General features: G+C 47.2%; 1 protein-coding gene across 3 annotated transcripts in view; it reads left to right on the top strand.

The window, feature by feature from the left end:
- Positions 1-14,085, top strand: part of GRIK4 (glutamate ionotropic receptor kainate type subunit 4) — a 305,039-nt gene that overhangs the window by 191,240 nt on the left and 99,714 nt on the right. For all 3 annotated transcript variants that reach the window (XM_044997260.1, XM_044997261.1, XR_006574932.1), the window contains exons 4-5: positions 7,613-7,710; positions 11,613-11,778. In XM_044997260.1, the coding sequence (XP_044853195.1) occupies positions 7,613-7,710; positions 11,613-11,778 (264 nt within the window). The remainder of the gene's footprint in view (positions 1-7,612; positions 7,711-11,612; positions 11,779-14,085) is intronic.

A 14,085-nucleotide genomic window follows, 5' to 3' on the forward strand; every position in this document is an offset into this window, starting at 1 on the left:
CAATAAAGTTATTCATGATTTGCATGAATGTTAGAGGAAAACCAGGCCCTTTAGAGTTAAGGATTGCCTGGCTTTTTAAATACCTGACTTCTCAGCTTTAACATGATGCTAATGCTGTCATTGCATTTAATATTAATAAAAGTAGCTTAGAGGTTTTAACCTATCACAGCAAAATTTTTGTACACCTCTTTAATATTGTTCTCCGATTTCACGCTTTTTTAATTGCTCCAAAACATCACAGCTAATATATGTAGCTGACTGATTCTAGGAATGTTGCTATTGCATCCGAAAAATGACATTTTGTATCACAGATGATTAACAGTTTGAGAGAAGAAAGGCTTTTGTGGGTTTCTTTTCATTTTATTTTAAAACTTTTTTTTTTTAATGCATGTGGCTACAAATATGCCATTCCTAGAACGGATAGAAAATTAACAGGTCTTAATCAAATTCATGCATGGTTTGCCACTGCTGCTTTATATCTAAAGGAAGGCAAATGTATCAACTCATTCTTGTAAGGAAAGCATCTGTAAATTACTATGGTTTGAAGTAAACCTGCAGTAAAAGGGTTATGGATGGGGCAGTTTTATCATTACAGGCAAAGCCTGCTTTTCTCAGTGTGTTTGACTTTTCAGATCTCTCTACAGAGATCCAAAATGGGCTTTTTAATCACATCTTTATCTAAACCACCTTCTCTTGAGGCCCGGGAAGGGACCGTTTTTCTACTTATCAATCTGTCTCCTGTGATCTAATGCATCTTCTAAGAACCTTCCTTCTGCTAATCCAAACACCTAGAGGCAGTTCAGCCACTACCATGACCAACTGGGGGATTTCTGGCTTTAATGTACACACGGAAATACTATTTCTACGTGCTTAGCTGATGCTTCCATAGTAGTAGCCATGCCATATTGTGCTGTGAACCCATCAGATTTCACAAGCTAAGCAGGGCTGGGGCAGGTCAGTAATAAGATGTGGGAATATGTAGGATGCTGCAGGAAATAGTGTTGACAATTTCAGTAAGTGGTGGTCTCACTCGGAGTTAGCACCCTAGTATTCCACTGGGGTCATTGCATTGCTGGAAGTGTCGTCTTTCAGAAGAGAAACAAGGCGTAGCCATTTGTGGTCAGTAAAGATCCCACAATGCTTTTCACAAGAGCTCAGATGTTAGACTCCTGGCAGATTCCGGCTGGGGTAATTGTATTTGTAACCCCCTTGTGTAGTTTCATTTGGATTCAAGATTCTTCTTTACTTCCTGTCCCAAATTGTTGTGCAGGGTTGCTATGTGTTGCAGCAGTCTTCACCTGAGGTGGATGCACTTACTGGTGCGTGAAGTGTTTTCTATAGAGGCAGAGTTTATGTATGAATATACAAAGTGCTTGGAGATCCTTAGCCATGAAAGCCACCATCTTTATTAACTAGCCATATGTATCTAATCTGAACTCTGTTAGGTTTTTTATTTACAGAAACCGTTACTTGCTCAGACATTCATTTAAAATGTCTCTTGCAGTTGTCTGAACATGCACACCCATGCTCGTTTCCTAGCTTTCATTAGGGCCTGTTTCAGGAAAGCACATAAACACCTGTGTCACAGAGTGAGATAGGTCTGTATCAAATTCTATTGTGCAGTGTGCATTGAATGCATATCTCAACTTGCCTGAGGGTAACCTATTGAATTGCATTCCAGATAGGTGCCTTACCTGGGAGAAGGGATTGACACCTAGTTGAAGGACTATCACAGGGAAGCCATCAAGGTGGGAATCTGGGGCCGTCAAGTTTGAATGACTCTCCACCCTGGTTTACTCCTGTGGAACGATGTTCTTTCTACACTGGGGCCCGCAGATGGGGCCAGCATGACTGGGGGAGGGGGCTGGAGCATCCCAGTGAAGCACACAGAGGAGAGACAGAGGTCTGGCTAAGAACTGGGTGCTGCTCTGTGAGGGAGGGACTCCGCCTTGCCTGAACCCCTTGCAAACCTTGAACTCACGCGAAGAGGTGAGATCAGCTCAGGTGAGGGAGCCTCTCAGGACTTCAGCTTTCTTTCCAAGATCTTTAACTCTTGAGTGCTTGAAGAGTTAGGTGAGTGTGGTTAAGAAATCCCTCCGCTAAGCCTGTGGTCCTTGCTTTCCTGCCATGCTGTCCGGCTAACCTAGAAGCCTGGAGTGGCCAAACTTAGCAAGGAAGTGGAGCAGAGATCCCAGCTTGAGAGCAAAGGACTGACAGGTATGAGGTAGGGGTATGAGAGTTGGCTTCTGGAAGAAGCTGGGAGCTCTCTCATCTGGAAACTGACTAAGGAAGAAAGTCAGAGGGAGAGACAGCTTGAAAATGGAGTTTGCTGGTGAATTGCTCTGGTTGGGCTGACCAGAATGGACAGTGCTTGAATTTTATGTCTCTGTGCTAACCTACAGACATCCACTGCTGAGTTCCACTTGATTATTAAACCCTATTGTTTTGAGAACCACTGTTTGAATGTCACTGCGAGTATTAGGGGAGGTGCATTAGTCCCCGGAGAGTGTGGAAGTCTCTAAGCAGGACAGGCTGAGCAGTCTGATGGCATGAAGCAGGAGGGCTGAAGCCCCAGAAGTTCAGTCTCTGGAGGCAGTGAGGCTTATCCTGAAGGAAGAGTGGGACTCCTTGGGGACCTGGCACATTGAAGGGTTTCCTCCCAGAGACTGTTCCAAAGCTGGGGGCATAGCACTGGTAACACAGGCGAAGATTGGTCCAGATCTTGGACTGTCAACAGACCTATAGCAATTCATACCAGCTGAGAATCTGGCCTGGAGAGTCTAGTGTCTAAACAGAATCCATCAGTTGAAGTTCCGAGTCTTCTATGCCAGTGACTGTGCTACCATCTGTGGTTCTCTGGGTCCATTTTCATCAGTCCAGTTACACCAGGGATGAATGTGGCATTATGTGGACACTTCTGCATCCTCAAGAGGGCTGGTCTCTGAGCACACAAAGACCGGTGTATGTAGTAGGCTGAGGAGTCCAGACATGAGCTACCTGCTGCAGTTTGTCTTCATCTGTAAAGGACCCTGAGATAGGAAGACTGTTTGGGTTACAAGAGGCGCTCTCCTTACATGGTCTAATCCTCGGCCTCAGGCAGCTCCACTTTGTTGCAGTGTTTTTTCTCTAATTCCGTAGTATGTTTCACCCTGAGAGTGATAAGCTGCCTGTTCTTCCTCTGACAATCGTTGCAACTCAGTTGCTATGACTACTTAACCTATTCTCCCAGTCTCTTTGTTCTTGGCTACCTGAGAGACAAAGGGAGAGGGCTCGCCAAACTTTCTCCTGCATGCATGACAAAAATCCCCCCTAGGACTTTTGACTTATTCAAAGGCGCACGAATAGGAGAGGGAGCCCAAGTCTTCTTCCTAGATGCTGGCAGACGCCTGATACTCTGCAGAATAGTTGAACGCTCCCAGCTGTCACCAGGGACTGATGAATGTTTCTAAAACAGAATGCACAGTTTGCAAATTGCTAATATTCTTATTCAAAAAGGGCTATTCAAGAGGTATAAGTGTCTGCAAATTTCTAAGCACAGAGAAGCAAGTGCCAGATCCATGTGAAGTTGCTGGAGAAAAACATCCACTAGTGGGTACGCTAGACTGAACTGAGTGAACAAAACCAAGAGGAGATGCTTGCATGGCATTTACGCTTCCTATAAGAACTTAGAAGCCTTACTATGCATCCTGGGGACCGGAGGACTTAGTAGTTGAAGATTGAGCCTTTCATCTCCAGGTTGTCTGCACAAACACAGTCTAGGTCATTTGTGCCCACCTACTGGATGTTTGGTGTCTCACATGAAATGAATTTGATTGATCTCAGTCACTTCCCCATGGAAAAAAAAACAAAAACCTCCATTACATCCTGGTATTTTGCAGCAGAATGGCCAGCCATTGAGTTGCTGGCTTAAAGGTGGTCCATTCAAATAAACACAGAGGCAAATAGAAGGAGGGAAGCTTGATTTTCTTGTGTTGTATTGTGGACCGAGGCTTTCAGTGGTATTCATTTGCCATGTTTTACCAGTGCTAGACTGACACCGTTTTTTTAAAACAAAGAGAAGGATGATGGTGTGATTAAATTTCTCCAGTTCACTTGGTATTATTTTATCCTGGTTTTCTAAGGTGTGGATGTGTTTGTTTTGTTTGTTTTCTTGTTTTTTGCCAATTTTAGGATTGAACTTTTTAGGAGCTATCTAATTTTTCGTTTTTAGGATGTAAATTTCAGGGAGGCTGGGATTCTGTCTGGAGATTGGTCCTGCTTTGAGCAGGGGGTTGGACTAGATGACCTCCTGAGTTCCCTTCCAACCCTGAGATTGTATGATTCTATGTCCTGACTGACTTTGCAATGCACAAGGGGTTTTTTCACCCAAGGAACTCAGAGCTCTTTACAAACATGAGTTAAACAAATCCTATAATCTCCTTGTTAGAGTTAGCATCATCCCTGTTTTACAGATGAACAGAGAGGTAACACGACTTGCCTGAACTCACAGACATGGATCCTGAGGCGAGATTGGACCACTGTGATCATCTAGTCTGACCTCCTGTATAACACAGATCATTTGGACTTTTCTGAATTAATTTCCTGTTTGAACTAGAGCAATTTTTTTTTAGAAAAATATCCAACCTTGACTTTAAATGGCCAGTGATAGAAAATCTACCATTACCCTTGGTTACTTGTTCCAATGGTAATTAATTACCCTTACAGTTAAAAATGTGCATCTAATTTCTAGCCTGAATTTCTCCAGCTTTAAGTTCCAGCCATTGGGTCTTATTATATCTTTTCTGCTAGACTGAAGAGTCCTTTATTATCATATTTTTGTTCCCCGTGGAGGTACTTATCAACTGTGATCAAGTCACCCCTCACCCGTCTCTTCGTTAAGCTAAATAGATTGAGTCTATCACGATAAGGCGTGTGGTCCAATCCTTTAATTATTCTCGTGGCTCTTGTCTGAATCTTCTCCAATTTATCAACATTCTTCTTGAACGGTGGACTCCAGAACTGGAGACAGTGTTCCAGCAGTGGTCACACCAGTGCCAAAAACAGAGGTAATAGAACCTCTCTTCTCCTATTCGATAGTCTCCTGTTTATACATCCAAGGATCACATTAGACCATTGGCCACAGTGTCACACTGGGAGCTCCTGTTCAGCTGGTTATTCACCAGGATCCCCAAATCTTTTTCACAATCACTGTTTCCCACCATATAAGTATGGCTTGCATTCTTTGTTCCTAGATGCATACATTTACATTTGATTATGTTAAAATGTGAAATGTTTGCTTGTGCCCAGCTTAACAAATGATTGTGAGGTTAAGAATTGACTCAATGGAGTACCGACAATTCAAACTAGTTTTTTTTTTAATGTATCTTCTCCAAAAGGAAACAAACAAAAACCTGGGAGGAGCAATGTTGTTGCATCAACCAATAAGTGACATATAAGTAAGCCTGCAGTCATACCACTTTCAGTTCTTACAACCCAAGCGCCGTCAGGCCAGCCCAGTACATGGACGGAGTCCTTAGAGGAACCTCTAAGGAGCTGCAGGAAGGAGATTGACAATTTATTAGGGAGCAGCCTGAACTTTTGTGCTGTTAGGGGCACTGTGGTTTGGAGAGGCAAAGAATTAAATGACTCCTAGAACTGACATCCTAGCCACTTGCACTGTTTCAGAAAAGTAGGGAGCCAAATTCCAATACAGGCATTGCCCCATGTCCTAATTAATCCTTACTGCAAATTCATTGAAATGTTCTTCATTTCCTGACTTCAATCTACATAGAGTTGTTCTGCACTGTCAAACAACTGCTGCTGTCAGTGCAGTGATGTCTAGTTTTGATATGTGACCAAGTCATCAGCAGGGCTTAGCGTAGAACCCAGGAGTCCTGGCTCCCCACTTTCTTCTCTAACCACTAAATTATCTACTTTGTAGATTTTAAGATCGGAAGGAACCATTATGATCATCTAGTCTGACCTCCTGCATAACATTCACCTACTGATTCCTGCATTGAATCCAATAGCTTGTCGAATGAGAGTGTATCTTCTTTTGGAAGACTTCCAATCTGGATTTAAAGACTTTAAGTAAGGGAGAATCCACTGATCCCTTGGCAAGGCAGCGCCAGTGATTAATTACCCTCACTGTTTAAAAGAAAACAACATTGCGCCACGTTGAATACTTCTAGCTTCAATTTCCAGCCACTGAATCTTGACTAAATTTCACAACTGTTATGAAAGAATCATACCCCAAGACAGACAAGCCACTTGATATCTAAGGACCACAACTTAGATGCGTGACCTGTTTTTCTTTTTTAATTGGGAAGTTCACAAATATTTGGTTCTGAAAACGTTGACAAGATGATCCTGTAGGGAAGGCAAATGAGTCTGATGAACCAATTGGTATCTTCTTTCCTTGGAAGAAACTCACATTCGCGCTAGTGGAGCAAATATAGCTTTGTATTTGTTCACAGGACTTCTTTGGTCCGGTTGGGGAAGAGGTGGGAGAATCGTGGTATTCAATCAGCCACCGTTTTTCAGTTAGCCTAGGCCTGTGATGTCTTTCAGAACAACTCCTCACCCACATTAAATTCAGAATATCCTTCAAGGGGTCTTTGGAGCTCAGAAATGATGAAGCTGCTGGTTTCAGTCTATGGGGGCTTCACTCATACAGATTACTCCAGAGGAACAGCCCTAGATGGGTTGGTAGGGTTTGAATTCCACCATGGAGGTGACACCAACTGGACGGTCTTTCGAACCCTATCCAGCTCAGTCATGCTACGACTGAAAGCACAAAAGGTTCCTGTTTAACCCAGGAGGCTTAGGGGAAGAGAATTCAGCTTCCTGAGTTTTTCAGGGTCCTGTTAATGTTCTGTCAAACTGATGGCATGGATCCAGAGTGCTCACTGCCACTGAGCAGAACATGTAGTAGAAAAAAACCAAGTACAATAATTTAATTCACATTATTGTTCAGTTCTTCAGAGGATGAGCTAGCAAACTTGTGCCGGTTTGGCTTCTGCCGATGTTGCTTTAACCAGGGTAATGTCCTCCTTGTAGTATCTTCCATAAACTTCAATGAAGGATGCCCTGCAGCAATGCAGGCGGAGCCAAAAAGGGTCCAGTCTGAAAAGAGAAATGGCCTGGTTATGGGGCAGAGGGACGAGGCTCTGGCTGGGGTTGGAAGAGAGTGTGGTGGGATAACAGGAAAGTGGGGTTATTGAGGGGGGTTCCATGGGATTGGGGTGGAGGGTTTGCTGTGAGCTTTGGACAGGAGACCCATGGTAGTGATATGGGCTTTGGGTGGTGGGGATTTCACAAGGTTTGGGATGCTGCACGGTCTGGCGTATAGGGCAGTGGGACTGTGGCGCTCCAGGGAACAGGAGATGTGTTGTGGGTCAGGAACTTGACCCCTTAGGAACTACGAGGAACAGGGTGGCAATGACCCCAAGCAGTTCTGGGTACAAAGGCAGTGGGTTCTGCATAGTGTGGGGGCATGGATGAATTTATACTCAGCCCCTGGGGATGGGGAAGAAGATACAGTAGCCATCGATACTGACTGAGAATCTGGGATAAGCCCCTATTGATTAACACGTTTCCTCTCCTGCTCTCTAATTCTCCGTGGTGATCCCAGTGTGCCAGATTCTTCCGAAAGGGGTGGTAGCCGTCCTGGGACCTTCGTCGAGTCCGGCCTCAAGCTCTATTATCAGCAATATCTGCGGGGAGAAAGAGGTGAGTGAAATCCCACCGGTGGGACTATCTCAAGGCTGTCAGAGAGGCTGACTGAGCTGCCTTGCAGGGCTCCCATAGCCCGATGGTGGCATTACATGTCCACAGGGCATTGAGCGGCTAGGTCATACTGGAGGGGCATGAAATTTGGTCTGTCTGGGACAGGGAGGAAACCCACTCTTGGGGGGCGAAGGGGTGCAGAATAGTTCCCCTGGCCTCTTTTCCCCACTCTAGTCTCTTCCTAATACATATGACTCAGGGCAGTGTAGGCTTTGCTGGAGACCCTCAGGCAGAGTTCTCTCCCCCCCTCTCCCAGTCGGGCTCTGGATGGAGTGGGTACTTTGCCGTCTCTGCTGAATGTTATCTGAATGCCCTACGAGGCAGCATCTCCCCTCTGATTTATTAACTGCAAATGAGATGATTATTCGCCTCCCTAGTTCCGATCCCATTAGACTTTCTGCCTTAGAGCTGCGAGTGCCTCCTCTTCAGAACCAGCAGGGAAGGTGTCCCGCTGCTGAGTCACTTTCTCCTTCTTAGGGTCCCAGCTGGCGTCTTCTGCTTTTCTGTCACTCTCTTCCCCCACAGATGTCAGCCAAGGTCTTACTGCTGTTCCTCCACCCATTTCTGCTTCCAGCTTCTCCTTCTTCTTCCTCTCCAGGGTCTGGCTGCTGCTTTTCTTCCACCAGTCCTAGGAAGACCTCTTGCTGCTTTCCCGTCCGTTGCCCCGCCATGCACACACAGACCCCAGTGTGGGTCTAACTACTGCTGTGTCAGTTTCTCTCTGCCCAGCAGGGCACTGACACAGCCTCACATCACCCTAGTATCTGAGCACCTCACAATCATTAGCGGACTTGATCCTCGCAACACCGCTGCGAGGCAGGGAAGTGCTGTTATCCGCATTTTACACCTGGGGAATTGAGACACAGGACAGGTGAAGCGACTTGCCCCAGGTAGCCCTGCGATGTCTGTGGCAGAGCTGACACTTGAATCCAGATCTTCTGAGTTCCAATCCAGTGCCTTATCCACTAGGCCATCCTCCCTCTAACCGGCTGCAGCAAGGTGCACCTGAACTTATCATTTTAGTGCATGGGTCCCATCTTTCCTATTCCCTTCTCTTAACTCCTTGTTCTTCCTCCTCTCTCATATCACATCTCCTTCTGCTTCTCTGCTAGTCTCACCCCATCTCCCACTTTCTCCTGCACTACCCATCCCTCCAGCTTCTCTAGCAAAAGCCCTGAACTGCCTCGTCAGTTACAGTCGCAAAAGCCAGCACCTGCTTGGCCAACGTAACTCAGCACAGAAGCTCCCCGCAGTCATTAGTTTGTGCACGATCCTCCTGAAAGATTACACTCCCTTTCTGTTTGGCAATGTTTCTCCAATACAAACCTTTTTAATCTACACCCAGATTATGTCTCTGATTTAATATTTTATAAACCCTCAACTGCCGGCGTACACTGATCCGTCTGTGCTCCGGGGAAAAGAAATTGAGTTCTCTTCTTATAGTTCATCCCCTCGTAGCCTGATAACATCTTTCAGCCATTTACTGGACTCTGTCTCTGGTGCCTCCATGGTGTAGGAGCACCTGAAATGGAACATTTTAAATAGCTCGTATTTGCAAATGAATTGCATTGCTTTATTTGCCTAGAATCAGGGGCATTAGATCTGGACGAGATCTGCTAGACCCAACTCCCTCAGCTACCACAGGATTGTTCCCCCAAATATCTTTTCTAGTTGCTTGATCCATTGCAGGGTTAACTGCCTCAAGCATCTGCCACTTCCCAGGCAAAGACCAATCTGCCGTAACAGATCATCAGGTTTTTTCCTGATGTTCACTGAACTCTGTGCCTCTCTGATCTCAGCCAGTTGTTTCTAGCTAGACTCCCTGTGTTCCACCCTAAGCAATTCTCTTCCTCTTTTTAGAGGTGGCCCTAAATCAAAACTGGGATTCTAGGAAGTTGTGATCCAATCTTATCTGTCTGGTTGTTGAACCTAATCCTCTCTGCTCTCATTTACACTGGTATGAATCAGGAATGACTCGTCATTATTTGTTTTACAGTAGCACCTAGCGGCCTCAGCCAAGATCAGGGCCTCTTTGTGCCAGGTGCTAAGTACAGTAAGACAGCCTCTGTCCTGAAAAGCTTACAGTCTAACCAGGCAAGGCAGGCAAAGGAAGTGCTCTTGTAACGATGGGGAACCGATGCATGCCGAGGTGAAGTGACTTGCCTGAGGGGGGCACAAGGCATCTGTGGCGGAGCAGATAGATCTCCTGAGTCACAGTCCAGTGCTTTAACCTAAAGACCGCCGTGCTGAAGTCACTGGCGATACGCCGGCATAAAGCCACCTGAAAGGAGACAAGAATTAGACCTTCTGTCTTGGGCCGACCCAAAGCCGTGGATTGGAGCAGCCCTCAGCTTTGTGACTTGGGCCCGCCTCTTTGGGGATCGCACCCTGCAGATGTTTGTGGTGAGGTCTAGTGTACACCTCTGTCTGCGCATCTCTCTGCCTCATTAATCGTCATTCCCAGGAGCCTCAGACTCCATCTGGCTTCAGAGAATGATCAACAAGCCCAGGCTGTAGATGTCGCGTCTACATTAGTTAAAGGAATCTGCCTGTGGCGTACAGTCTGCTTCTCTCCCTGTTCATGGAGCCCAGGCTGAGGGCTGCGGAGCGAGATCAAGGCAGATAGCAGCTTATTACTCTTTAACTTTCCTGTTACTAACAAAACAGCTTATGCCTCCAATAAAAGCAGCCATCGCAGCCCTCTAACAGCCTTCCCCAGGAGGAGACGGATCAGAGGCGTGGGGTGATAGCTTCTGGAAGTGCCGCTAATGGAAGCAAAGAGGACTTGACACTGCTTTAATGAAGCAGAACCAGATGTTCCCTGTTTTCTGTTCCGTTTCTTCCAAATAATCCATGCTGTTAACAAACAAACAAACAAATCCATTCTCTGCTAACCCTCATCCTTGCTGGTCTCCCATCGCTCCCGTTCCATGTGGACCATGGGCTCCTTGGCCCCATGTTGTCCATATTCCCTGGCATGCAGCGTCTCAGTGCTGCCTCCACTCCCGTTTATGAATGGCAAATGAAATATTATTAGGACTCGTAGCTCTGATCCCTTTGGATTAGCCTGTTACTTCTCCGCAGATCAAACAGCGCAAAGCTTTGGGCTGCTGCGTCGGTTTCTCCTTCTCCCGAGATGCACCAACATGGGGTCACGTTGTTCTTCTTTCGGTCTCTTCTAAAGGTTTCAGCAAGGCTCTTGCTGCTAGACTTTCTTTAAGGGTCTCAGCTGGGGACTCCCTGGTCCATTTCTCCCCATCGTTCCAAGTCAGACGCTTCTTGCTGCTGTGACTTTCTCCGTCTCAGGATCCACAAGAGCAAAAACACATTTAGGATTCCATCCACTGGCGCTGACTTTTATTTTTACCCCGGGGTGCTCCACTCCGCTCCACCCCAAGATCCCACCCCAACTCCGTCCCTTCCCCTGAGGTCCCACTCTCACTCCGCCTCTTCCCACTCCTGCTTCACCCCCTCCTCTGAGGCTCCGCCCTCGCTCACCTCTTCCCACCCCTGCTCAAACCCCTCTCCCAAAGCCCTCCCCACTCACTGCCCTCCCCCAAGCACCTCCCGCAGCCGCCAAACAGTTGATCAGGAGCGCCGCCGATCAGCTGTCACTGGTAGGTGCTGAGCACCCACTATTTTTTTCCCATGGGTGCTCATGCTTCCATCCATTGTCTCCTCCATTCAGTAGAATATTCTGCGTAGTTTTACTGGGATGTCTTTTCTCTCACCTGCTTCCCAGGTGGCACTGGGTTGACTGTTTTTTTTTACTGGAGAAATGCATCTTCTGCAGTCGACCCTTCTCTCTTTCTTGTGGTGTCTTCTGTTCTTTTTAATTTTTCCAGGTCCCTCATTTCAAAGTCGCCCCAGAGGAATTCCTCAAGTTCCAGTTCCAGCGATTCACTACCTTGAACCTCCACCCCAGCAACACCGACATCAGCGTGGCCGTAGCTGGGATCCTGAACTTCTTCAATTGCACCACTGCCTGCCTCATCTGCGCCAAAGCTGAATGTAAGTCACCTCCGTTTGTGTGAAGCCCCTGCTGCTCCCACTTGTTTCTCATTAGATCTCTTACCTCTCCCAGCTGTGTAAAAATGTCCCTAGGGTCCAGCACCAGATGGTGAAATCCCACTGGCAAGGCTAGTGTCGACTGCTGGAGGCCTGTGCTTTTCTCTGATTACAGGGGCCTAAAATAATCCATTTTACTAATGACAGGGTCTGTCCTGTCCGGGGCAAGAGGGGAACTTGGTGAAATCAGAGGCGAGTGAGAGGCCTATAGCTGGGGTCCACACCTAGAACCAAGTCCAGACATTTCCAGCAGCAGTTTGTGAGAGATGAGGGCTTCGGGGAAGGACGTTGGCTGCCTTTTGGTTTTATAGTGAGATGGATGGGTTTCCGTAACGGAAAAAGCCTGAGGTCAGTTCTGGATAAAGCCCCGTTTGGAAATGAGACTTGCGTGCAGTCTGTGACCTAAACCGAGTGCATGCTGGATTTCGCTAACGTCCAGCCCGTTCTGTGCAATCCTGGGTGCTGACTTACTCACTTGCGCATGATTCTGCCGCCAGGCATGCCCCAGTAACTGCACAGCTCTACGCCTGCCTGATAACTTCTACGCGCATTAGGCCTCTCTCCTCTGCTGGTTTTGTGATCCAGTGTAACTCCATTGGCATCCTGGGATTCACTCCTGATTTTAGGCTGGAGTCAGCGGGAGGGGAACTGAGCCCCAGGTGTTTCGATGTTAGCGTGCGGGCATGTAGATCTGGGTGGTTACTGACAGGTGCGTCTCTGAGCATGAGTGCAGGCTTAGAAATCTGACTTTTGTGCAGAATGTGGATGGGCCCACACGAGACATCTGGGTCCGAACACCCACCCACAAACCATGGGGAAGTTCAGATCCAAACTCTGCAGCTCTGGCTCATCTCTAATGCACACACCATCCCTTTATATGCATGCACCGTCCTTTCGCTGCCATGCCCTCACATGCTTGTGTCTTTCCAGGTAATATCATTAAGATTGCAGCTAAGCTCACCAGACCTCGGGACATGACCTGGCTAAGGGTTCCCATTAGCACGTGGTATTTTCTTTTCAAAGGGGTAGCTGGATGCATTAGGGCTGAAGTGTTCCAGTACAAAGGAGCCTGCTGTAGGGGGTGAGGAAGGAGTGCACTGCAGTAGTGGGAGCTGAGGGGGCAGTGTGCATCTGCACAATGCCTGAGGGAGAAGCCTGGTGCCAGCCGAATGTAAGCTAGCAGCCTGGATCTGTCCTTGCATTCAGGAGAGCAATAGGACTTCCATTCTGACCTGCTCCAGCATGGATGCAAGAAGGGTCCTTGCACCCTCTTCCCAAATTGTGCACCCACTGAGGGCCAGATCCTCAGGTGGTGTAAATCAGCAAAATCCCCATTGACTCCAATTTTCGTCAGCTGAGGATCTGGCCCAAGGTGTCTAGCGACACTGCGTTGATGTTACTGCTTCAGCCTTAACTCTGGTATTTTTTTTTACTCTGATTTTTCCTGCTGTACCTTTAACATTGCCATGAGCCTATTTTTCATATCATCTTTTTTATACCTCGTGTGCAGCTTTTCCTTATCTCCCCCGGCGACACACGGTGCGATGCACACACGCTCGGGAACACACAGACCCATAACCAGGCCTCTGACTGCACCTGCCCATCCACAAGCCGACACACTCAGGTGCCTCCCACTTAATTCAGTCCCTGGTTAATTTGATCCTTCATTTAACTGGATCGAAGAATCTCAGGAACCAAATGGCTTGTGTTAAATAATTCAACGTCCACCCTTAATTGAATCAATCAGGATAGCTTTAATCAGGGACTGCTGGATAACTCAATTGCTGGCTCCAGGAAGTTACCCCTTAGGGCTAGCGTGACATTTAGCCACAAGGCCTCAGTAGGAGGAGCCCTGGAGAGAGGGTACCTCATGCAGCTACAATTCTCTCATCCTGCTCTTTGCACTAGCCATTATGCTGGCACAGAGGACAGGAATGGACCATAGTCTTTCTCCGTGGGGGGGAGCAGAAGCCAGACCCCAAGCACAGAGACTGCTATTAGCCACTGTCCTTGAGCAAGTGCATGGAAGGGCAGGGCTTTTTGCATACTCCTTTCTGGCCAAGCCAGGACCGCACACCATCTGGCCATTACTTGATAAGGAAATTCCATTTTGAGGGACAATGCTGTTTGTTTGGGTGCGATAGCTAGAAACTCCTGCCCAAGGAGCAGAGAGTCTGAGCTGTTTGGTTTAATGCAGGACTGTGTGACAGGACTCCTGGGTTCTATTCCCGGTCTTGCTACCGACTCACC

This window comes from Mauremys mutica, chromosome 22 (assembly GCF_020497125.1).
Source record: "Mauremys mutica isolate MM-2020 ecotype Southern chromosome 22, ASM2049712v1, whole genome shotgun sequence".
Classification (NCBI taxonomy): domain Eukaryota; kingdom Metazoa; phylum Chordata; order Testudines; family Geoemydidae; genus Mauremys; species Mauremys mutica.